This window comes from Pygocentrus nattereri, chromosome 21 (assembly GCF_015220715.1).
Source record: "Pygocentrus nattereri isolate fPygNat1 chromosome 21, fPygNat1.pri, whole genome shotgun sequence".
Taxonomy (NCBI): domain Eukaryota; kingdom Metazoa; phylum Chordata; class Actinopteri; order Characiformes; family Serrasalmidae; genus Pygocentrus; species Pygocentrus nattereri.
This window is the reverse complement of record NC_051231.1, coordinates 30,182,289-30,208,184: the sequence shown is the minus strand read 5'-3', so window position 1 is coordinate 30,208,184 and position 25,896 is coordinate 30,182,289. Positions and strand designations below refer to the sequence as shown.

The following is a 25,896-nucleotide window of genomic DNA, read 5'->3' as shown; positions in this document are numbered from 1 at the left end:
AGTCGTCACGTTTTGTGGGGAAAACCAGAAATCAGTATTTTAAACGATATAAAATGACGAGTTTCTCACAATAAACCCAACGACATGAACCAACAAGGGCAAAAGGGTCCGTTCTGATTTCAGTGTGAATCAACACAGACTCTAATATCTTTTAAGGTTTCAGGCTCCTTAACAGTTAACTTAAAGCTTGGAGTTCATGTATGTAAATAATAATAATAATAATGATGGTGAGGATAACGATGATAACACATGTGTACTAAAGGATGTATCATGTTTTTCGTATTAGTATTAGTGTTAGTATTAGTATTAGGATCAGTGGCATTTATAGAAAAAATACAATAATTTTTTTATTATTACTATTTAAAATGGAAATGTATTTAAGGTGGCACAGAATTTAAGGTGGATCTTAGTTTAAGGTAGTCCTAAAATGAATGTGGCGCAGAGTTTAAGGTGGAACGTAGTTTAAGGTAGTCCTAAAATTAAAGTGGCACAGAATTTAAGGTGGATCTTCACCTAGCAACGAATTACCATCCACCACGGATACGTCAGCTTCTGTTTAACAACATTTTGGCAACATTTTAACAAGTATCAACAGTTTTCAACCATTTTAACGTTTTAACGTAATTAACTGGCTTTTTCAAGCCAAACTTTCCCTTCCTAGCTATTAATATTAGTATTATTATTAGTAGTGTTATATAATAATAACATCATATAATCTTTAGTAGTATAGACTGTTATGCTTAAGTTTCTAATGTAACACTTTTAGAATTACAGTCAGGAAAGTTTAAATTGTGTGAGAACATTGACACCATATTCCACCAATACCAGCACACATGGTTCTTCAAGGGTTCTGTAATAAACACAGTGGTTCTTGATGGAACCTTGAACACTCAAAAGAACTTTTTCATGCTTAAATGGTTCTAACAGGGTGAAATGGTTCTTCAGACTGATGGAGAGTGTGTTGGATTGTTGGATTGGTTCTATATAGCACCTAAGAGGGTTCTGCTATCCTTACCAGCTTGACGCTGTAACAACAGCAGAACCCTTTTTCGTGCTATATAGAACCATCATCAAAAAGGCTACATGCAAAGAGCCATGAACGGCTTCATGTAGAACTCACGGCGCTTTATAGAACCATAGCCTTTGCTGAAGAACCCTTAATGTGAGGAACCAGAGGGAGGAGGGAGTTCGCGCTGGAGGAGAAAGTGTGTGCGTGTCCCTTTAAGAGACGCGCGGCGTCACGTGAGTCGCCGCAGGTCAGAAAGTTTTGACATGTTAACCGACGCGGACCTTCCCTCCGTCTCCAGTTCGCACCGCCCGCTCAGCGCTTCCCTCCAGGAATAACCAAACCCGACCCGCTGCCCTAGGAAGCAACCTCGTCTTTATCGGCGTGTACGATAAGCCTCAAAACCATGGAGTTTATCCAGGTAATTCAGTTCGGGTTTTCGCGAAGTTCGTTAGTGTGTTTGCCAGAGCTAACTGGCTAGCCTGGTGGCTAAGTAACGTAACCCCGCTTGACTGACTTCACTTCTAATACCGCCGCTTTACTGAAACCCACGCTGAAATAACGCTGAGTAAAGCCGACTAAGTCGTCACAGATGAGAAGGTTAGCTCTCTGAGTCAGCCGCAGACGAAGCTGAGCTCAGCTTTCTATTCGCCAGCTTGCTGTTCGAATTCCCCCGTTCCACCTTAAAAGGTGCAGCGGTCACATTCTGAGCCGCAGGCGCCAGAGCGTAGCTGCTGCGCCGCTTAAGGTGGAACGGGGGAATTCGAACGGCGAGCTGGCGAATAAGAAGCCAGCTTCAGCATAACATGTAGCCACGCTAAGAGTCTTCTAATCGTGTTTATCTTCTATCCAGAAACTGATGTCGGGTTTCAGACTTGACCTGGGACCGCTGAAGGAGCCTTTGGGGTTTATTCGGCTCCTGGAGTGGGTGAGTGGCTTATGTTTTGCATAAAAAATGCACATTTTAGGACGTTCTGGCTTGTATTAAGTCGTTATTGACGTAGCAGGTTGATTTGGTTCAGCAGCTGTTGCATACAGTGCTGCTGTAAAGGGACAGTGGGAGGAAGAGTCTCAGAAGTGTGTGTGTGTGTGTGTGTGTGTGTGTGTGTTTATTTATTGGTCATCTGTACGATGTGAGCATGAAGTGCTAATGCTTATGCTCCTCCAGCAGAGACAACACACCCTTTCCCTATTCAAATCAGTTGCATTGAATGCTGTTCTTGGGAAACACATTGCTTTCTCGGGCGTTTGTGTTCCTTCACTGATAAAGCATCTGACCGTTTATACGGCGCTTGACCCATGCAAATGTCCACCATGCAAATTTCAGAAGCCATCGCTTCCTCAGGGCCCTGGAGAGTCTCCATACCTGTGCTCCCTGTGTCTATAAGCCATTATTAATAAGGACAGTCACCGGGAATAGGACCCTGAGTGGCTGTAGGTTGGTTTGGGCAGGTTTTAAGCCACATCGGGACGCATATGGTATTAGTTTTTTTCCATAATGTTGATGGTAAATCTAAAAAAAAAAACACATTTCTTTCCAAACTGTGTTGCTTCACAACACCTTGCATGTAGCATCCCTTCAGATAGTGGATTTTAGGAGCATGTTTTAGGCCAACACTGTTGTAAAGCCTGTCTCAGACATCGGGCAGTGTATTCATAGCCTTTTTGTCTGTGAGGGAGGATTTACAGGTGTTTAATTCTTCAGACATCTGGTTCCCATCGCCGCCACTGTGAACGATTCTGAGCTGCTGTGTTTCTCCAGGTCACTATAGTATGGATAGTATTTCATATTAAGCCACTCCGAATGACTTTGTTTGCATCTCAGCTGGCTAAATACGCAGAAAACCAGTTTACAAGAGACTTCACTAAAGCGTCATACTAAAATGTGCCAAGTAGCTTTTATGCAGGTCAGTTTCCTTTACATCTGCTTTCTTTAGATGTGGCTGCTGCTAAGCAAAGATCCAGTGTTTACAGTGTAAATATTATTTATTTCTAAGCCCTTTTGCGTGTCGACCGTCCACTGTAGAAATACTGTGACAGTACAGTGTCTTTCTCCCAGTTTAGTAACACAAAAATAGGACTGAAACGTGAAGCGGCTCGTGGCAGGATCTGAACGCACTGTGCAGTAAGTGGTCCGCGTGAGCCGGGGGAATTTCGGGCGTTTATACGCTGGCCGGTATTCCACTACCTGCATGGACTAGTGTGACGGTCCCAATTAGCAGGTGTACTGTTTCAGGCAGTGCTGAAAAGTGGCCAAGCAGCATTTATAGAAGGCTTGCTGTATGTATGTAGATAAGAATGCCAGCTGCTGTCGCAGATTTGCTGCTGGGAAAGAGTCCCACCCCACCTTTGGGTTGAGTCCTACCCAAAGCCAAGTCCTTCAGTGGTCCTATAAAGCAAAAGTTAATGATCCTGGAAAAGAAAGTTCACAGCGTCGGCCTCCTGTTGTTTGCTCAAGGCGGAGCTGGAGGGTAAGTGCTTAGCTCGGTGCTCAGCGGTTCATGTCTTTTCAGGTTAAGGTGTGGATCGCAGCCTCTCGAGGTGCCTAAAAGACTTCTTTTATTGATACTGTAGAAGAATCGCTTTTTGATTCCATTAAGAACCGTTCAGCGGCCGGTTCTTTGGGGAAGTGTTTTTGTGAATAACATTGTGTGAGCCTTTCTGAAAGTTTAGAGAACCTCTGAAAAATGTAGATTGGGGTAAAAGCTTTGTTTTTTTTTTTTTAAACGTCTAAAGTTTTTCAAACATGGTTCTTTTGGGAACCAAAAGATAAGAGAAGATGCGTTTGTCATTGCACAGTGTACAAAGAAATTGAGCAGCAATCCAAAGGCACTTCCTACATACAAAACAATTTAAACATAAGGCTAAAATGTGTAAAGTGCAGATTTAAGGAAAAAAGTATCAAAAATCTTAAATATAAAGAAAAAGGACTATAAAAACAATTTATTCTAAAACAGTCAATAGACCGTAGACGGGTGAGGTAGCTGTTGTAGTTGCACATTCCTTGGACAGCTTATAGCGTTATATAATATTGCACATCTAAGAATTACTGCACAGAAAGAAGACAGATTATAGATCACACCCTCGAGAACGGAGGTGGAGTGGAACAGTGGAACAGTGTAAAGTGTCCTCTGAAGTCAGTGGCAGTAAAGAGCAGTGGTGGTGTTCAGTCGGTTCTACTGAGCAGAGGGTTCTGTAGAAAGTCCTCGTCAGTGTGTGGGTCTGGAAGCGTTCAGTTTCCGTACGGCTCTGGGGTAAAAGCTGTTCTTAAGCCTGTTTGTCCGGGACGGGATGGATCTAAAGCGTTTACCAGAGGGCAGCAGGTCGAACAGATGATGTCCCGGGTGAAATGTGGTTCTTATATAGCATCACTTGAACCCTCTGTGGCACTTTTTTTAAGAGTGTAGAGTATATTGCCTAAATAAGGTTCTTTCACTTCTGTAACGGTAGTGGAACCTTTTGCGGGGTTATAGAACCTTTTTTGAAAGGTTCTTTTAAAGAAATATGATATACCAATAGAAAAGCAATAATAATAATCATTGTAGTTGATGGAACAGAGTTAAACTGACTCTCATAAGCTTGTAGAAGTAACTGTAGCGCAGGTTCTCCGTCATGAAGATTGTAAAAGATATTGATGATAATAATAATAATAATAATAATAATAACAATAAATGTTGTAATAATGATATTTAACATGATGGAAAAGACAGTAACAGACCATCATAACCTTGTTGAGGCAGCTACAGCTCTGAGTTCTCTACAGTTTATACATGATGATGATAATAATAATATAATAATTGAATATAATAACCGACTGTCATAACCTTTTGGAGGCGTCACGCACAAATAGATCAGTTTTCTGAGGAGTTAAAACACTTCTTCGAGTTCTGATCATTAACATTTGCCACGACATTAATGCCGTTTATTAATTTGCCATTGTTAATCGTACCATTGCCTTCACTAAAGAACCCTTGAAGAACCCTCTGCTAAGTGTTCTCGACTCTCTCTCTCTGCTGTTGTGTCAGCTTCGGACAGAAGGGGAGTGGACAGCTACCAGGAAATGTTGTGTATCCTGTTCTCAGCACTAACACAGCTTCATTGTAGGGGAGGATAGAGAGGATATGGTTTTTGCCCCCCCCCCTCTGTTTTTCAGAGGATTATGCACTGAACAGCATAAAAAGCCATGGGTGGTCTGTGGTCACGCATTTCTATTACCTTTTTTCCCTGATGGTGCTTTTTTCTGAAACAGTGCACGTTAGCATGCACAGATTCCAGCCCCTCCCAGACTGCAGACCGTCTGCATGTCGTCCAAGTGTTTCTGTGCCGTTATGGGTTTTTTCCCCCCCTTCATCCTTGTTTTTGCAAACTTTGCAGTATCCTACCTGCTGAGAATCATGTTTTAGACCTTTGTCCTGTGTGAAGGAGGCCATGTAGTATATTTTGCTGTACATTTTGATCTCTGTTCTGATTGGCTGCCTTTTACCGTGGCTTGTCTGAAAATCAGTTCACCCCTCGGAGCTTCAGGGTGAGTGGGTGGGGCGAGGCTGCTGTAAAATGAATAGGCAGATACGTAAATGTGGTGTTTTTTTGTGACATCACAAACATGAATGATTTCAAAGCAGGCGTGTTTGGGCCGTATTGACTCTGGGGTGAGAGTGAGATCTAGATTCACATGGTGAACACTGCCATAGTATTAATTCAGCTGTGCCTGAAACCTTTGCTTAAACGTATGCTGTACTTTGCAGTGAGTTTAAGGCGTATAAAGGAAAGAACGAATAAAGACACTCAGACTGTGTTGGAGAGAGAAATCGAATCAAATCAAATCAAATCAAATCAAATCAAATCAAATCTGCTGATCCAGAATAGGAAGCTGACAAAAGAGAAAGAAGGGGAAACGGGCAGCTTGTACTAAAGCAGCTCATTCAGACAAAGCTGTTCTTTAACAGCCGCTCTTGCAGTGTGTAGGTGTGCATTCCGGCGTGAACGTGGCGGCGGCTGCAGCATGTGCTTGCGGTGGGTGCCAGGCCGCCTCTCTTGGCTCGTTTCTCTGCCATCCGTCACACAGGGCACCTGGCCCTCCCGCTGTGGAGAAACGGAGAGGCTTCCAGACATGGAATGAGAATGTGGTAGCAAGTATTGGACAGCAAGACTCGAAAGGAAAGCCCTGTTCAGTGTTTAGGTCTCAAATGCGAAATCAGTGTTGTGCCAGTGAAGATAGACTATATGGACAAAAGTATTGGGACACCTACACATTACACCTATAGGAGCTTTATGACATCGCATTCGAAATCTGCAGGATTTGGAAGTGGAGTTGGTCCCAATTTTACTGCTGTAACAGCGTTCACTCTTCTGGAATGCTTTCTGCAAGAATTTGGGGAGTGTCTGTGGGACTTCTTGCTCAGTCTTCCATAAGAGGTCAGACACTGATGTTGAACGAGAGGTTCTGGCTCACAATCTCCATTCTAGTTCAGCCCAAAGGTGTTTGATGGGGTTAAGGTCAGGGCTCTGTGAGGGCCAGTCAAGTTCTTCCACACCAGGCTCCATCAGCCATGTCTATATGGACCTTGCTTTGTGTACTGGGGCTCAGTCGAGCTGGAACGGAAACGGTTCTTCCACAGACTGTTCACACAGAGTTGGAAGTGTACAATTGTCCAAAATGTCTTGGAACTAAGGGGCCAAGGCCAACCCCCGAAGAACAGCCCCATATCATTATCTCTCCACCAAGCTTTACAGGTGCGGTCAGGCAGGTAACGTTCTCCTGGCATTTGGCAAACCCAGACTCGTCTGTCAGACTGACAGAGTGAGACGCGCGATCCTTCACGCCACAGAATGGGTTTCGGCTGCTTCAGAGTCTAGTTGTGACTTGACCATGGAAACCCCAGTTTTTGTGCTGATGTTGATGTTAGAGGAGGTTTGAACTCTGCAGTTATTGAGTCAGCAGGGTCTTTTCGCTCCTCCGCACTCAGCGACCCGCCCTTTAACTTTACATGGTCTGAGTCACTGTGGATCCTAAACACTTCCACTTTTCAATAAAACCACTCACAGTTGATCGAAAATCTAGGAGGGAAGAAATTTTGCAAACTGATTCGTTGCAGTAGTGGCATCCTGTTACAGCACCACACTCGTATTCAGTGAGCTCTTTACAACGACTCATTCTTTCACAATTTATGGTAAAGGCTGACTGCATGGCTTGATTATATACCTGGCTTGATTATATACCTCTGTGGGGAAGAGACTGAATAAAACACCTGAATTCAATGATTAAGAGGTGTGTCCCAATACTTTATCCATATAGTGCATGATGAAAATAGAAGAGAATAGAACTCTTTGCATCCTCGGAAGTCACATCCTTAACCAAGTTTTGAGTAAGTTATCTTTCAATGAGATCACAGTCAGATTCATCTGCTTGGGGAAGGGGTCCGAAGCACAACAAACACTATGAAATATTTTTACACATCATGACGTTTTACCACAATTTTTCAGTGCACTGGTATATTTTTATCCCTGAGTTTAACAAATTGGAAAAAAACGAAACACAAAATGTAACTTCTGCCCAGGTAACGTTTTATGTTTGTTTTATTTTTTTCCCGTAGTGTTAAATACAGCAAATAAACAGTAATTGTGCTTTAAAATGTTCAGAAGTGTCTTTAGATGACTTGCTAACTTCTTTCACTTCAGCAAGTCAACAGAACATCTAATTTGACCAAACTATGCACTTAAATAGAAACTGTGATCCAGAAAAAGGCACATTTCATTTTTTTTTCCCATAGCTGGTGTGTTAACTTTTGTATGCAACGGTATAGTTTGTTATTTAACAGTAACATTTTTGAGGCGCTTAAGTATGCAGCTCCCTTCAAAACGATACAGACTAAAAGAATATCTTATGAAAGCTGCTGTTCTGAAGTTTTATCCAGTTTTAAAATGCTGGAGCAGCACAGTGAAAAAGCAGTTCTGTTTACTTGCCTAAGACATGAGTGTCTAACTCCAGACCTGAAGGGCTGGTGTCCAGCACAGGTGAACTCCCTGCTCAAATACGCATGAATTGAACTGAATAATTGCCAAGTTTAGGGAGCATGTTTGACCAAAGAAATCAGCAAAGTGTGCTGGACACCGGCCCTCCAGGACTGGAGGTAAACGCCCCTGCCCTGAGAGTTTCTAATGTCTAGATAGGAGCCTGTGAAAACTCGGCCCACATCGTTACACAGGTAACATATTAACACAGTGTAACGGCGCGGATTCAATCAGACGCTTGCGGTAAAAATGAACAAGGAAGACTTTATTAATGAAGACGTAATCCGAGCTCGTAGTCACAAAAAGGGCGCGGGTCAAAACACGGAGATATAACCACAGGCAGATAATCCAAAGGGAATAGCAAAAGAAGTAATCGGAAAACAGGGAAAAGGGTCAGAAACAATCAGGCAGATATACGAAGAAAACGCTCAGCAGGTCGAGAAACGATGCAATACTTCGCACTGATCCTGGGCTAAGCCCGGGCTTATAAGCCACAGCTAATTAGTCATGACAGACAACACAGGTGAACCAAATCAGTATTCAGGAGAGTGAGGCCGGTGATTGGAGTGTGAAGGCAGGTCAGAGGTGGCAGGAGACACGTGATTTCCCAGAGAAGTCTGGGGAATGGAGTCCGAGTGAGTGTCAGAGCCTGAGGGGCGCGTGACACACAAATTGTTCCACCTCTGGAAGAATTAATTATATAAGTTCACAGCTTAATTTACAAACACATTTACCTGAAGAAATAAGTGTGAGTAAGTGTTCTACAGAAATAGAGGTTTCTCAATAAATCTCGCAATACACACTCACTGGCCACTTTATTAGGTACACTAGTAAAAGGTTGGACCCCCTTTTGCCTTCAGAACTGCTTTAATTCTTCGTAGCAGACGTTCAACAAGGTGTTGGAAACGTTCCTCAGAGATTCTGGTTGGTTATTTGAGTTACTTTTGCCTTTCTATCATCTGGAACCAGTCTGCCCGTTCTCCTCTGACCTCTCACATCAACAAGGCATTTTCGTCCACACAGCTGACCGCTCACTGGATATTACCTCTTTTTCGGTAAACCCTAGAGATGGTTTAGCGTGAAAATCCCAGCAGATCAGCAGTTTCTGAAATACTCAGACCAGCCCGTCTGGCACCAACAACCACACCACGTTCAAAGTCCCTTAAATCCCCTTTCTTCCCCGTTCTGATGCTCGGCCTGCAATTCAGCAAGTCGTCTTGACCACCTCTACATGCCTAAATGCACTGAGTTGCGGTCGTGTGATCGGCTGATTAGCTATTTGTGTTAACAAGCAACTGTACCTAATAAAGTGTCCGGTGTAATTGGCAGTTATATGTGAGTCAGTAGGTTTTCGGTTCCTTTTCAGATTCAGGGAACCGCATTGGAATTGTCATATGATAATTGGCTGTAACACTGCAGATACAGCTGTTTTCCTTTAAGCCAGGTGTGTTCAACTAAAACTTGCAAAGGTCCAGTAACTTAATTTCTCGTTTACAGGTCTAAATAATCAAACTGACTTAAGTGAATGCCAACGTCCATTACCCTTGAATGCTTAGCCATTGATAGTTAATCCAGGCAACAGAATACAATAAGTATAAAATATGCAAATATATTTTCATACATGTAAAAACAGTTTAATTTGAGTGGAAGCACATTTTTAACATCTTTTGTCTGCAACGTTCCCATCTTTTCTTAAGGTAAAATACATTTAAAAATAATATTAAATTCAAATAAAGCAAATAAAACCTATTTGTAACGAACATTTCACTCTTCTGCGCTGTCGAGGAACAGATGAGCACTCTGGACTCTTTCATGAGCTTCGAGTTTTATTCTATTTGTGCTGGATTTTGTTGTAGGTCAGTTTGTTTCACAGTCGCTCTGACGCGTAACGCTTCCGCTTCCACGCAGTTCTAGTTAGTTTGACTTGATCTCCTCACTGGGGGTGTAATGATTCTTCAGATTCACGGTTCGGTAAAGACCTCGGTCTTCTGCATCCACAGTACAAGATCACAGACGTTTGAATCGTAGCTTCAGTCTCTGTTTCAGAATCGTGAAACCCCCAGTCTTCACTGCTCAGGCTGGAAGGTTGCATGGCCCCATATTAGATACGTTTCCGATCTAGGACCACATTTGAAAGGCTACATTCACAGTACCAGGTTCAAGTGGCGTAAATAAATAAATTTTTTGCACTAATGTGACTCAAATCTGGTATTTTCAGATCTGTGTGAACACAAATCTAAGCTTTTCAAATCCAGCCTGAGCCACTTTCATGTGAGGTCCTAGATCGGACATAGATTTCTCTTTCTGCTTGTTGGTGCTCTTCATAACGCAAGATTCACACACGACGTTACTGTGTAGGACGTGCACATGTGGGTCATTTCAGGACGCCAGTTCAGTCACGTTAATCACCGATTTGAGTCACGCTGAAGAGATCAAATGTAATGGTAATGTGAAAGTAGCGTAAGTGCTCAGTTCGTTCCTTGCTGGACCCACGTCTGGACCGCAGTCTGCTACGTGACGAGCCCTGCTTTAAAAGGCTGCCGCTAATAAACAGGTAAAAGTGGCCCAGATCTGATTTTCTCACCAAATCCGATTCTTCCTTCTTTTTTTTTTTTTTTTCTCCTGGCTGTTCTCAGTGTTTTGTAAATGTGATCTGTATGCTACTTCAGTCTGGACAGTTCAGCTCCTAAACTGACCCGCATGCGCAAAAGAAAAAAACAGTGCTTCAGTGCTGTAAACCATCATGACACCAGTGGACACCAGTTGGTCCCTTGGCTTTCAGCTTCGTCTTCACCAGCATCACAGGAGCCAGCATGAAGCTTCAGTGACTGACAGCTGGGCTCTTCACCCAGAATGTGTTCGAGCTCACTGTAAAAAGGGCGCGGTCACTCCTTTGGTTTGTGTCCTCGGATTCTTTCAACTCAGCTTTTAGACTTTTAACCGTTCTTCGCCGCTGCAGCCTCGTTCTCCTCCGGCCGCGCTCAGCCATTCCTTCCAAAGTCTCTTCAAACACGAAAGATTTGGATGAGTCCCTCCTAATGTTCTGTACAGAAAACATCGCCCCAAATGTTTGAGGTTTCAGCAGCACTAACTTACGACATATGTTGGTCGGATTGACGTAAAAGTCGCGTGAATTCTGCGAACAGCCAGATCGGATGCGTATCGGATTTCAGTACCACATCTGAAAGCGTCTCAAATCGGAATGGGAAATGTCAGATTCAGTGTGTTTTTGTTGTTCACACAGACACACATCTGCATCACACATGAGGAAAAGGATCGGATTTGGGCCGCTTTCACCTGCTTTGTGGACGTGGCCAACTTTAATGAGTAACGCTCACGTCAGACTTGAACAGACTTCTTGTGATGTTTTGTACGCTTCGGAATATTTTTAGACGTTTACTGTATTCTGTACACAGATGACTGTTTGGCTCTGCACACCCTGATCATGTTGGTCATCGCCACACCCTCACATTGCTGAAGGTCCAGAAGAACTGACTTCTGCAGTGCAGGAACTGCTTTAGACGTGGATTGTATGCTTTTAAATCTAAAATAAAGGAAAATTACGCACAAAATGCTTTTGATTTGATCTGAAAACAAGTGCTCCTTAAAATGACTGGTGTGAAGTAATATTGCTTCTGTTTTCAGAATAAAAAAGAAGGAAAAGGAAAGAAAAGAAAACGGATGAAGACTGCAGTGCTGTGCGCATTGAGCGTGCTGACTTATTTTATTTTATTTTATTTTATTTTATTTTATTTTTTTTCCTGTCATCCTGCCCCTCTCGTGAACCTGCATGCTCCTCTTTTTAAATAGGCAGCGTGAGACTCTTAAGGTCCTCGTAGAAACGTTTAATCTGTGTGGTATGTCTGCAGGGAGAGGGGATCTCTGTAATGTGGCTGGTTGGCAAAAACACAGGACTATTTATAGCAAAGTTTTTAAGGGTGTCATAATAAATGTTAATGTACAAGCCAACACCCTTCATACGGTCCGGTGACCCGCACAGAAAATGGTGAAATCTTTGACAGGGAATCGGAGAATAAGAAAGCTAAGAAAACGAAGAAAAAGAGAGTAAAAAAAAAATAATAATAATAATAAAATTGGTGCCAGTTTCCCAGGCCTGGATTAAGGCTAATCACAGACACATACACCACTGGCACTGCAATGTAGTCCAAGACTAGGCTTAATCCATGTCTGGAATACCAGCCCTAAACGGTGCCATGGGGTGATTTTTAGTATCTTCTGAGCTTTAAACAGATTAAGGAATATACTTTTTTTGTTGGAACAGCATGAAAATATTTTTAGACGGTAATAATAGTGTAGTAGATTGAATTTCTCTCCTAATGAAAGTCTGTCATCCTAATTGTAAAATTAATTTTATTTTCTGTTTTTATGTATATATTTATTTATTCACGCTGCTTTTGTTTCTCAGCCCGTTCATGTTTTTATTGACAGGGTAATGATGCTTTCATTGTGTTTTAATTGTGTGTAATAATAATTTTATTTTTTCCTCTGAGTGATTATCAGGAGTAAAGCTGGGGAGTAGAAAGAAAACTCGATATCATTTAGACCTGGATCCATAGATGCAGTCATATGCAAAAGTTTGGGCATCATCGATCAGATATTGTTTTATCGGTGTTTGTTTTAATGCACAATTTTTGTTCAATTTGCTGAATTTAACATATAAATAATAAAACATGAAGGGCCAAATTTCTAAGCATGCCGCTAAGAGTGACGATAACACGTTTGCTCATTCATAAACGAGGGTTACCAGCGTGTTTTACCACTCGTGCGATGTGAGGTGATCCATTCTGATGACAACTTTCCTGGTAAAAACACAACATGGAATAAGTGGGATTTTCTACCGTGTTCTCAAAAAGCTTGTTCACACACTCGGCTCATTAATCAATGATCATATTCAAAAGACACGTTTTGATTCGTTTGGGTTGAGCAGCATGATGAGCCTCAAAGTTTCACTTGGTGGGTCTTTAATATGCGTGTCTTCGTTTACATGTGGATTTTGATTGGTTCGTACTCTGGACACCGGGGGAAGTACAGTGACTTTGAATAGCTCGGATTTACCACTGCGCGTATTTCACATGCGGCGGCGCTGTTACCACAGTTTTATTAATCTGGCACATTGTATATTTTTTTCATCATTATTATTATTATTATTATTATTATTATTATTATTATTATTATTATTATGAAAACAACAATAATAAATATAAACAACTAAATATCTCATTTCACTGGGGGTGTTTTTGCATATAACTGGATATAACCCACAGAAAAGTGTTCATAAAGATGTAAAAAGCAGAAATTAAGACATTTTATACATATAATGCATAATAATTATATTATACACATATATTATAATTTTATACATATAATATTGAATTATAAGTATAAAGTAGCTCTCTGTAAAAAAAAACGGCAATAACAACAATGGTAAAAAAAAAGTCCTCAATTTATGCAGATTAGATTAGATTAGATTAGATTAGATTAGATTAGATTTTGTATTAGTACAGAAATAGTTTTGTTTTGTTTTGTTTTGCTTTGTTTTGCTTCTGCTCCTGATGGACCACAAGTTACAACGAGCGCTGTAACCACAGCTTTGGTCAGACACGGAGAGCTGAATTTTGGTTTTGAAATTCCAGCTGGGTGATGGAAAACATTCCTGGAAGGAATCCCTCGTTAGTCACTCTGCTAAGTTTGTTTACAGTACCACGCACGTCTGTCCTTTATCAGCGCTTATGACCCCCACCGCTGGTCCCCCCACAGCCCCCCGACTGCACTGCTAGTCCAACTAAAACCCCTGAGATGAACGAGCTCATCTGACACGAGCCAAACACAAATCAAAACCGCTGACAGGAGAATCCTGTGCAGAAGGCGATTGTTTAAGAGGAGAGAAGTGAGCAGTCGCTCGGTTTGGATGCATCAGAGGGAGAGAAATGAAGAGAGAGAGTGAGTGAGACAGAAAGGGAAAGAGAGCGTGGAAAAAGCAGAGAGTGAGTGTTTTAGTTGTATCAGACACAACTTTTGTCTCAAAACGAGAAGAATAAATACAATTAAATACAATTAAATCGTTAATTGTAATGAATTGTTAGCTGGAAACTCTCAAATGTGGTTGTCCAAGGGTTCTTTAGTTAAAAAAAAAAAAAGGTTGTATATAGAACCATGAACGCGAAAAGAACCCTTTGAATGGTTAAAGGGTTTTTTGCGTCATGAAATGGTTCTTCAGATTGGTAGAGAAGATGCTGTAGATGGTTCTATTGTTAAAACTGTTCGAAATGGGCTCTTCTGTCGTCACAAGCTTGACGTTGTAAAAGTAGAGAAACCCTTTCTGAGACTCAGCCGTGTGTGTAGCTCCATACTGAACCAGCAGTGAACTGTTTTGGTATAGAAGCCAGATTGACAAACCACTACGTCTTTACTAACTTGCCACACTGTGTGCTGAAGCTAAAGAGCAGGTGGTCTACAGACAGACAGCTCTACGAAGACAAAAACACTGTTTATTTATACCTCTCGAATCAGCTCCATCAAACGGGGCACAGTCGCCATATATGGGCGTGGAGGAGCAGCGGTTGCGATTGTGTGTGGTTTTGGGTGCGACTTTGAGAAATGGGTCCGTGAAGCTGCTCAGACTGGGAGAAAAGCAACCAAAATTTGTGATGTCAGAAATCCATCTGATCGTCCAACGGCTCAATCGGAGCTTGTTTAGAAACAGTCATTTGGAGTAGCTTGATGTAAAATAGTAGAGTAGAGGTCGTGTGTTATCGCGAAATAACGGCACGAGGTGTGGTTGTTTAGTGTAGTGGTTAACACCTCTGCCTTCTACACTGTAGACTGGGGTTCAACCCCCACCTGGGCAAACTCCCTACACTATACCAATAAGAGTCCTTGGGCAAGACTCCTAACACCGCCTTGGCCTACCTGTGTAAAATGATCAAATTGTAAGTCGCTCTGGATAAGAGCGTCAGCCAAATGCCGTAAATGTAAATGTAAATGACTGTGACAACAGTTAAATAAAGTAAGAAATTAATAAACCTAATGTCCGTTTAATATGTTTTAATGTTCAGTTCCTTCCACCAAATTATAGCTCCTTAACAAGCAGCTTGTTTCTACGTCAGAGTAACGAGCTCCGCCCACTCGCTGGACAGCCGGCAGTTCGTTCTCCAGCTCCACACAAGACCAACTGACTGTTTGGGGAATTTAGTGTCGTCTCACTAAAGACTTAGTGAGACGACACTAGCTTAGCAACGGCATCTTAGCGGAGTGATGGCGTTTGTGAAAAACCTGTGATGCTATGGCGGAATAACAGCATATCAGCTTGAATGGCTGGAACTAACTGTTGTATAGAACAATATTGTTATTAATGTTGTTGCATTGTTAAATGTATATCCATGCTACGCTCTAAGGCCTGCGTTCTGTTTTCCAGCTCTTCACCATCTTTGCCTTTGGTACTACTGGTGGCTATGTCGGTTCCGCCGTCATTACCACTAATTGTACCACAAAAACGGATGTTCCAATACAGTTCAACTATCCTTTCAGGTAAGTAACTTATGAGTGACCAGAGTCAGTCATACTATTATTATTGTTGGTGGTAGTAAGAAGAGGATAAGTTGTCCTTCATACTGGCAGCATCCCAAGTTTAAATATGAAATTCACAATTTTGCGCATGCAGTTAATGTGGTTCAGTCTAATTGTGGTGCACCAATACACGTCTAACTGATCTGCAGGTCTCTGCTGTATAGATTAGTGTACTGTTTCTGAGTTTCTTAATTGTGGTTTTTAGACCTAATGTCCAGATTTCAGGTTAGAAGTAACCAAATCTGATCTGTACAGTCGGGCTGACTGTTGTCGTGCTTGCTTGCATATTCACATTGGTTGCTGTAGTAATGACACATGCTGACCAGTTAGGGGCAAACCTTAGCAGACCTAACGAGGAGAACGATCACGCTGTATTTCCCAGCAGCGTTTCACTTTGTATTAAGTACAGCATTAACTGAACGAGTACATTTACATGCACTTAATGATCCAAGAACAGCAGAAAATCGGACTTTTGTCAGTAATCGAATCAATGCATTTACGTGCACTTGAGTAATCAGATTATAGGAAAGTCTGGGTCTACTGGTCAAACGGTAATTAGATTTCTACTTTGTAACCGGCCAATAAACCCACAGACAAAGACGTTACGTAAATATAACATAAACTCAAACTTCATGTTGTGGCTTTTTTTTTTTTTTTTTTTTTTTTTTTTTTTAAATACGAACATTGTGCCACTTCAAAATGTGAACATACATCATCTATAAGATGGAAAATGTTTAAATCCTTCTTTCCATTAAATCCTTCTTTCCATTAAGCATGTAGTCGATTTCATCGTCGCTCCAAAAGTGCTTCGCTGCGTCTTGCGGCGATGCTGCTTATTTTCCAGTACCGCCGTCTGTTTTCGCACATGCACAGACTGGCCGTGAACGCGGCGTTTAATATGTTTTAATGTTCGCAGTTCCTTCTGACAAATTATAGCTCCTTAACAAGCAGCTTGTTGCTACGTCAGAGTAACGAGCTCCGCCCACTCGCTGCACAGCCGGCAGTTCGTTCCCCAGCTCCCCACAGCTCCAGCTCCAACTGACCGTTTGGGGAATTTAGTGTCGTCTGATCTTCAGAGTCTGACCAAATCAAATGTGATCTTAAAAGTGTCTGATTTACGTTTGGGGCAAAGTAAGAAGTAAAAACGTTAAAACGGCTTGAGCGTCTCCTACAGCTGTCAGAGCCGTTGCTTAGCAACAGTGTCCCAGCGGAGTGATATTGATTGTGAGAAACCTGTGATGTTATGGTGAAATAACAGCACGGTTAGAACACTTTTCAACCAATCAGCTTGCGCGGCCGGAGCTATCTGTTGTATGTATGGCTATTAAAACGTCTACTCTCCGTGTTTATGCTGCTGTGAATGTGCAGCTTTTTGTTGCGCTTTCTGACGTCATGAACCGCTGAGCCCTGAATGATAAAATAAACGTATGAAATTCGTCTGGTTAAACTGAGCCACATATCCAGAAAACATGTAAATCGTATTCAGAACAACCCACAAGTGTGCTGAAGCCGATTGGAAGAGGTCAGATTTCATGTGGCTTTTTGTCATTCATTTTAAATCAGATATGCCAAAAAACTGGATTTGAGCTGCCTGTCTGAACAAGGATGGTGAAGCCAGTTTGGCCTTTCTCATCAAAAGTACAGTGACATGGTTTACTTTAATAGTCTTGTGGTCCTGCAGAGCATCCAATTTGCAAAGCAGAACCTTTTCCTGCATTAGATTCTCACTTTAATAACTCTTCCATGTGTAACTTTTCACCAATCCATATAGCTGGATATTAAAACGTGATTGGTTTGTTAAATTTTACAGAGCAACCTTAATTTAGTATTTGTTGAGATTCTGCCAGAGTGATGTGTTTTTACCTGCTGGTACCGTAGTGTACTGTAACTTTACTACTTCTCTTTCTCAGGCTCGCAGCTCATCCGTTTATTGTTCCTAACTGCACTGGCTCTACGGGGAACACAGTTTACCTGATGGGAGATTACTCCTCTTCGGCTGAGTTCTTTGTGTGTGTGGGCGTCTTCGGCTTCCTGTACTGCACCTTCACCCTGGTTCTATACCTGGGCTACCAGCACGTTTACAGAGAAACCAACCGAGGACCCATCATTGTGAGTGAGCGAGTGAATTAGATTAGATTAGATTAGATTAGATTAGATTAGATTAAGTGACCCTTATTAGTCCCACAATGGGGAAATTTCACCTCCGCCTTTAACCCATTCTTGAAGTGAAACACTACATACACACTAGTGAGCAAACGTATACACACACACTAGGGGGCAGTGAGCATGCTTGCTCGGAGCGGTGGGCAGCCCTATCTACAGCGCCCGGGGAGCAGTTTGGGGTTAGGTGTCTTGATTAAGGACACCTCAGTCATGTACTGTCTGCTCCGGGGATCCCTAACCATGACTGCCAAAATTTTATTTATTTATTTTTTTTGAAAGATTAGATTAAGAAATCTTCACTGCCCCGTGTGAGAAGTCACTTCTCCATGTTTACCAGAAATCTCACATTAAAGGAGTTTTCCAGCGTTTTTCAACCTAATCACATTGCAACACTAAGTTAATTAATACAGACAGTAATTTTGGCTCATTTCCTGTGTTACTTTGGACAAGAACGGAAAACCAGACGGAACACTTAGAAGCCAACAGGAGTGAATGCTGCAGCAACTACTTGTTGGCTTCTGCTAATAGTTCTAACCTCTTATCCTCCAGGGTATATTTGGGTTTTCCATCGGAATTTACATCATAAGGCAAATTATTCAGTACCTGATGCGGTTCCGGAGGGCATCAGCGCCAGGCTCCTTAAGTCCTGTGCAGATCAGCTATGTGGGATAGTTGAACACATGCTCAACATGAGCCTGAAGCTCGGGAAGGTACCACAAGTCTGGAAAACATCTTGTGTGGTACCGGTGCCAAAAACACAACAACCAAAGGACCTCAGCAGCTACAGGCCAGTGGCACTGGCGTCACATCTGATGAAGACACTAGAGAGGCTTGTCCTTGTATATCCCTGCCCTCTGGTGAGCTCATGTATGGATCCACTCCAGTTTGCCTATGAACCTGGGATTGGAGTGGATGACACAGAGCTCTTTCTCACCTGGAGAAGCCTGGGAGCACTGTAAGAATCATGTTCTTTGATTTCTCCAGTGCTTTTAACACCATACAGCCTAGGCTACTGAGGGACAAGCTGGGGGTGGATCACCACCTATCAGACTGGATTCTGGACTATCTCACCAACTGACCACAGTCTGTGAGGGCACGGGACAGTGTGTCTGACATGGTGTTCAGCAGCACCAAGGCACCCCAGGGTACAGTCCTGACACCATTCCTCTTCACCCTGTACACTGCAGACTTCATATACAGCTCACCAAACTGCCATCTACAGAAGTTCTCTGATGACTCTGCAATCATCTGACTCTTTACAGATGACAATGACAGAGAGTACAGAGAACTGACTCAGGACTTTGTGGACTGGTGTCTGAGGAACCATCTCCTGATCAACGCGGGAAAAACCAAAGAGATGGTGGTGGACTTCCACAGACGCAGTCACTTCCCTCCACCCGTGAATATCCAGGGAAGGGACATTGAGAGGCTGGACTCCTGGATTTTCATCTTAGACAGTAGACTGGACAGGTCAGAAAACACAAGGGCACTTTATAGGAAAGGCCAGGGCAGACTCTACCTGCTCAAACGACTGAGGTTATTTGGAGTGCAGGGGGCACTCCTGAGGACCTTCTTTGACACCATTGTGGCTTTAGCCATCTTTTTTGGAGTGGTCTGCTGGGGCAGCAGCATCTCAACTGCGGACAGGTAGAGACTTGACAGGCTCATTAAGAGGGCCAGCTCTGTTCTGGGTAGCCCCCATAGACCCAGCGCAGATGGTGGGAGACAGGAGGATGTTAGCCAGACTAGCATCCATGCCCCACCCCAAGCGTGAGACTCTGGCAGCACTGGGCAGCTCCTTCAGTGACCGGCTACTTCACCCCAAGTATGTAAGGAGGCTTTAGCAGGTCCTCCGTTTCTGCTGCTGTTAGACTGTACAACCAGCACTGCTCCTAGTAGAACCCCCTCCACGCCCACTGGACCTCACACACCTACAGAACATAAACTGTAATTTATGTGACTTAAATTTCCCCCAGTGGGATAATAAAAGTCTGTACTATCCTATCATCTTTTCCTGTGTGCAATATAATCAATACTCCATGTGCAATTTGTATTTTTTTAAATATCTCTATTTCTATGAGCTTTCTATTTATAATTGTTTATATCGTTAACTCCTCGCCATCCCATGTGTAAAACAGTACCTCATTTTTTTTGTAAAAGCCCTTCTGATGAACAGAGAATGTGTTTTACGATGATGCACATATTGCTCTATGCTTACAATTTTCTGCTGAATGCCAAAAATCTCTTTGTATTATTTTTTTAAAACAATTTTTACAGAGCAGATCACTGAAGAGACGCCATCTGTTTATAGTTTATAGCCCAGAGTTGTAGAAAAATGGGTCGACATCCCTTTTGTTTATGTAGCTCATTAGGATGTTAATTGCAAAAATGATGCTGGAGTGGCAGTTTATTTATTTGATAATATCCTTCCATTGAAATTCCATGTACATTTTATACTTCTATATACTGCACCCTGTTTGGAGTCTGAAAACCTCAGTTTGGGGGGCATGTAGCCCTAACACTTCACCCTACCCCTCAATCTCAACAAAAACTAGTTAGAACTTCTTCTGTTGTTGTCCCTTCAGGATCTGGTTGTGACTGGGATCTTTGCGTTTCTCTGGTTGGTGTCGTCCTCTGCCTGGGGAAAAGGACTAACTGATGTGAAAAATGCCACTGACCTGAAAAACCTGGTCAAGCACTGCGATCCTCTGTGCCAAATCAAGGAACACCCTGCCATGGGACGCCTCAATTCTTCTGTGGTGAGTCTGTCCGCTCCTAATTGTTTTATATGAACAGTTGTGTACAAGCATTTGAACATCCTAGGTCAGAATACATGCTTTGTTGATTTTGTAACTGAGCAGAAGTTAACAAACGTAAATGACTGACTTTTTTTTTCTGCAGATTTTATTGCAAAATTTCCATTTATACATAAACATAAAATGTGCCATTAGCTTTTAGATTCATTTTTCAACGCATTAAATTCAGCAAATAAACAGCAATTATACATTAAAATGGGCAGAAGTCTGTTTTCTTATTTTCACTTAGAAAATCAACAAAACGTATCATTTGACCAGGGGCGCCATAGCATTTGCCTGTGAGCACATATCTCCTGCTTTTTGTTATTCATAGACTAATCCCATTTCACCTCTCACCCCTACCACTGAGCCCTTGGCCCTCTGTTTTGCGCGTTCACGTCTAGGGGTAGGATGTCCCAGTTTTTGTTGAAATAGAGGGGTAGGGCGAAGTTGTTGGGGCTACATGACCCTCCACACTGAGGTTTTTCAGAGACTTCAAACGGAGTGTTATGAGAAAAAAAGAAAGAAAAACCGCAAGACGGCTGAACAAGAGACCAAAGAAACCCACAAATAAGGAATTTCTCAGTTTTTCACTGTCCGGCAGAAGGTACCGGAGCATCCGTGCCATCACTCTGCAACAGCCTTGTTCCTCAAGCAATCAGGTTTTTAAACTCACAAGGACCCCCCCCAACACAAACACACACACACACACACACACACACACACACACACACACACACACACACACACACACACACACAACTCTTATGATGCTCTACCTGCACTATCTGGCACATTGCTGCTACACTGTGTTTACACTGTTTTACTCAGGTTTTTACTACCTCAGTAACTGCTGTGTTTATGTCCGTCATCTAACAGTGTGACTCACAGATCACAGCATGTTAATATCAATTAATTCTGCACTTTTTCTCATAACCTCATGTCCAGATTGAGTGCTGTGTCGGTGCTGCACTGTCCTGTCTGTTTACTGTGTCTAATGTCTGTCTAATTTATCGTATTTATTGTTTCTAGTTTAATTTTTTGTTTGCACATGACGTCTGCGCATTCGCACTTTGTGCTGTTTGTTCCTTGTTGCACCGTGATGCTCCTGGAGGAACGTAATTTCACCCCACTGTGTACCTGTACATAGACGGAATGACAATAAAACCCTCTTGACCTCTTCTCCTTGACCGCTAAAAAAAATTGCGATGACCATTATAGTACCTTAGCTTAATGTCATTTCAGTGTATTATGGTCGTTTTCTTCATAGCAAGCATTAAAAAATCACTAATAGCATGCTAATGTCTTGGTAGGAATCTAGATCATTTTCCCGTTCCACCTTAAATAATCCAGCAGTTCTGATGCCTGAAGCACCAGAATGTAACTGCTCCATTTAAGGTGCAACAGGAAATTCAGAGCTGGAGAATATCTGACGTCAGCCTCTTATCACCAAAGAATTAGCGGCGGGTGATGATAAATAATAGTCTTATAGCCCCTTTGAAGGCACATGATGCCCTAAATGTATCTGAAGCCCAGCAGTGAGGTTGCAGAAATGTTGCCTCCTCTGCCATCACTGAAGACGGGCCGGATCGCCTACAGAGCAGCGCTAGTAGCTGTTAATGAAGTTATGTGATGTGTTTTATTTATTTATTTATTTGAGGGTTGTCGTAGGGCAAGATTTCAACCAGTTCCAAGGGGTTAGACTGACTCTGGAAAACAAGGAATAGTGGTAAAAAGAAGAAATGGGATTGGAGCTTTGTTTGTTCCACTGTTTGTGTTATTTGTACAATTTTTTTTTTTTGTTTATTGAATAGAAACAAAGTAAAAAGTCCTTTTCTTTAATCATTTTGAACTTTAACATGAACAACTAAAATAGTTTAAACCTTCTTGTTCTTAGAAAAGAACAAAGTGTGGCAGTGATGTCGTTAATCTGCATAATTATGTTCTTTTCTTTAGATATTTGGCTTCCTCAACCTAATCCTGTGGGTAGGTAACTGTTGGTTCATCTATAAGGAGACCCCGTTCCACAAGCCTGCTCACCCACCTCCCAACCCAGAGGAAGGAGGTCCAAGCTCCTAATCAGACCAGCCAGACTCCTCCCTCTCCGTTCAAGCCAATCGAAACCAGAGGACGCCACTGCCTGTTCACGTTGGCTCATCCTAAAGCAAAGTAAAGTTTGATAAGCAAAAGCTTTGGCTCAACCAAACGGTCCAGCTGCACGCAGTGCGGTCCGCTGCTTTTACACACGCTGAGCGGAAACGCTTGCTGTGGGTGTTTTTGTTTTGTTGTTTTTTGTTTTATTTTGTGTTTGTTTTAGTGGTCAGTTATTATCTGAGCACCTGTCTCAGTGACAATGTCTGGAACAAGTCTTTTTTACATCCAGGATCCATAAAACAAAGCCTTGAGAATTCCTCTGGAATTTAACTGCAAATTTGTTCTACACTAATGGTTTCGTGCTTTTTCAGCGGTTATATACATATGTGCCTTCAGTCTCCTCAGCTAGGTGAATTTTGAAGTGCCAGATCCATGATCAGCCCATCAGGGCATTTTTTTTTGTAGCTACTTTTGGACAAGCTTTTCAAAATGTAGGCAAAAACTCATTCAACCTGAATTTGGAGTTCAGAGTCACTACATAATGTTGAGTTTCCAGTTAAAAGTGCTACACTACTGAGTTGGACTGTGTTGTTGCACTTAATCGAAACTAGGCAAGTTGTAAACAACAACAAATTCACCACCATCTTAATGTTGGCTTGTTTATGTTATAATAACACTACACTACATTTATCCTAGCATTGTAAGACGTTTTCTGGTCACGTTATATGCCTTTATGTATTAATGTCTTATGCAGACGTGTCAAATCAACGTTATACTGATTACCACATAACAACTCACTTCTCCATAAATGCTCTTTCAATGTACTCATAATCATCAGATTTGTCCGGGGGGGGTGGGGGGTCTGCGCGAACATATGTTACAAAATGTTTTTCCACGTGTGTGCAATTACAAGTTTCCACCAGAGAGGTCTCCAAATCCCCAAAACTTACTTAGCGTAGCTTTAATAATGTGTGTTAAATTTCTGTTAATATTTTGACACAAACTAATTTTCTCATTAAGCTAAATTGCTAACGTTGTATAAAGCTTGTCCAAATGAGCTATGAAGGAACCAATTTGTAGATGGAGCCTGGACAGTCCCTGTCCTGTCAGTTTATTGAGTTCCCACATGACTAAATCTTTCTTTTTTCGAGTTCTCTCGCTCTGCTCTTTGCAGGCAGGACCTCTTAAAAATGAAAGTGTTGCCTTTTAAAAACGTTACACACCAAGTGCCATCTTATTGTGCCTCTCTCGTGCACCGAGACCCTAACGCCTTACTGCAGACACGTTAAAGGCTCGTCTGCGTGGTGTAGATGTGTTTGCGCTGTTTATTCTTATTGGGAAGTGCCTTAATCATTGACATCCGTTATCTGATATCTTATGTTTCAGTGAAGGAGCGAACCTCAAATAGATTTTGCCACACTTTTAAAAGCATGTGATAAGTCAGGGGCAGACAAATCAGTTTTCATTCAGATCAGCTCCAGATCTTAAGTGGAAATTCTCCAGATTTGTCTACATTTTCTGCATTTGTTTAATGGTTGAGATGTGAACAAAGACATACAGAGAGGTTTGAGGCGAAAAGGTAGATTTCTTTACAGCACAAATATAGACATTTTATTTACTATCCCAAACCACCAGTGAACTTACATGTTGATAGAGGTAAAATAGTGGTAAGCCTAAAATAAAAATGTTTTAGGGACCTTTTTTCCTTCATCGAAACAACAACAACAACAACAACAACAACAACAACAACAACAACAACAAATTTGTCACCAGGCTAATAGTAGTTTGTCTACGTAAATAAAAATAAAACTACACCCAACCATTCCGACTTCAATGCAAATATAAAAAAATCCATCTGGGTTGTGAAGGGGAGCTGGAGCCTATCCTAGAAGTCAGTGGGTGAAAGGCAGGATGCACCCTGGACAGGTCACCAGTCCATCACAGGGCACCCCAACATTAAAAATAAATAAATAAAACAATTTAAAATGGGATCAAAATACTTAATACAATCTTAAAACAGTGCATCAGGCATGAAGCCGTGTATTCATAAGCATTTAATGCAATAAGCTTGTGTAAGAGAGCTTTTAGAGGTGGATGTCTGGTTCCTATCACCACCACTCTGAATATTTTTGACTCTAAAGTTTCTGTCGTGTGGAGATTCACACCAAACCAATCTTAATGATTTAACCTTACTGATTTATCAGTCAAATCCCCCTTCAATTCGCTTTGCTTAATCTTTTTGTGGATATATATCTAACTGTTTGGATTTGAACGTGTCGTATCTGGCGATAAATACCGCTAAGCCAGTTTTCTTCTGTACTTATTATGGAGAATGAATGTGTGAAATATCGAACACTAAACGTCTTTTTTGGTGCTTTTTTTTAGTTGTTGTTCAAATCAGACGCGCCATCCTTGTTTATAGTTACGTTGTTTCCCCAAGCAGTCTGATAACAAGCGGTGGCATTGTGGTCTGACGGTGTTGTGTGTTCGCTGTGAAGAACATCCTGCGTAATTCTCTATTTGGTCATTTCTGTTTTCTTTCTTTTATGAAACAACGAAGCAAGAAAATTCTCAATCAACTATAAGAAGTATCATTGTTTTATATTAGTTGATGGTGAGCTGTCAAATAGTAGCAGACATTTGATTTGTCTGAATTGCAGGTTTGATCGCACTAAGTTCAGCATCAATTGATGATAGTAAATAGCATTAAGAAGTGATTTATTTTACTGAATTTCTCGTTTTTTCTTTTCCTTTTTTTTTTTTTAATTGACTGTGCTTTGTCCCTTTTATTTTGCCTTAGCAATGATTCTTTTACTTATGCAATAGGAAAGCGTTACTAATTCTGTGCCTTTGGCCCTAATCTTATTTTTTTTGATGTGGTGTAGCCTGTGGGGCAGTAGGGTATATGCCAACATGACATGTGTCTTAATAAGAAAGTGTCCTGCATAGAAGCCCAGATAGTCTGTTTACCAGCAGTATTTAAGGAAAACAGTGCCATTATAATAATAATCTCTCTCAGCAGGTTTTATACTTTCTCTGTACAAACACCATTGAAATATCTCATGGAGAAACTTTGAAAGGGCTTTTTTTTTCTAAGTAAATCTACTCTAATTTTCCTAACAGGGGTCTGAGGGGGAAATGCGTTGCTCTTCTACTTTGTACCGTTATTGATAAGATCAGAAGAAAATATCACCTAAGTTTAAGATGTTCTGTGACAAGGATTAAAAGAGGAGAGTTTCA

At 41.7% G+C, this 25,896-nt stretch overlaps 1 protein-coding gene across 1 annotated transcript; it reads left to right on the top strand.

Annotated features, from left to right (window-relative positions):
- The first annotated feature begins 1,246 nt into the window (after window positions 1–1,246).
- sypl2a (synaptophysin-like 2a) lies at window positions 1,247–25,896 on the top strand. The gene is made up of 6 exons (XM_017711192.2): window positions 1,247–1,427; window positions 1,860–1,934; window positions 15,453–15,565; window positions 17,515–17,713; window positions 20,353–20,526; window positions 22,519–25,896. The coding sequence occupies exons 1-6, from the start codon at window positions 1,413–1,415 to the stop codon at window positions 22,639–22,641; spliced, it is 699 nt and encodes a 232-aa protein (XP_017566681.2). The 5' UTR covers window positions 1,247–1,412; the 3' UTR covers window positions 22,642–25,896.

Excerpts from the sequence above, each read along its gene's own strand:
- sypl2a (XM_017711192.2), top strand. Across the intron at positions 17,714-20,352 it reads CCAACCGAGGACCCATCATT|GATCTGGTTGTGACTGGGAT; the intron begins GTGAGTGAGCGA and ends TTGTCCCTTCAG. Across the intron at positions 20,527-22,518 it reads GACGCCTCAATTCTTCTGTG|ATATTTGGCTTCCTCAACCT; the intron begins GTGAGTCTGTCC and ends TCTTTTCTTTAG.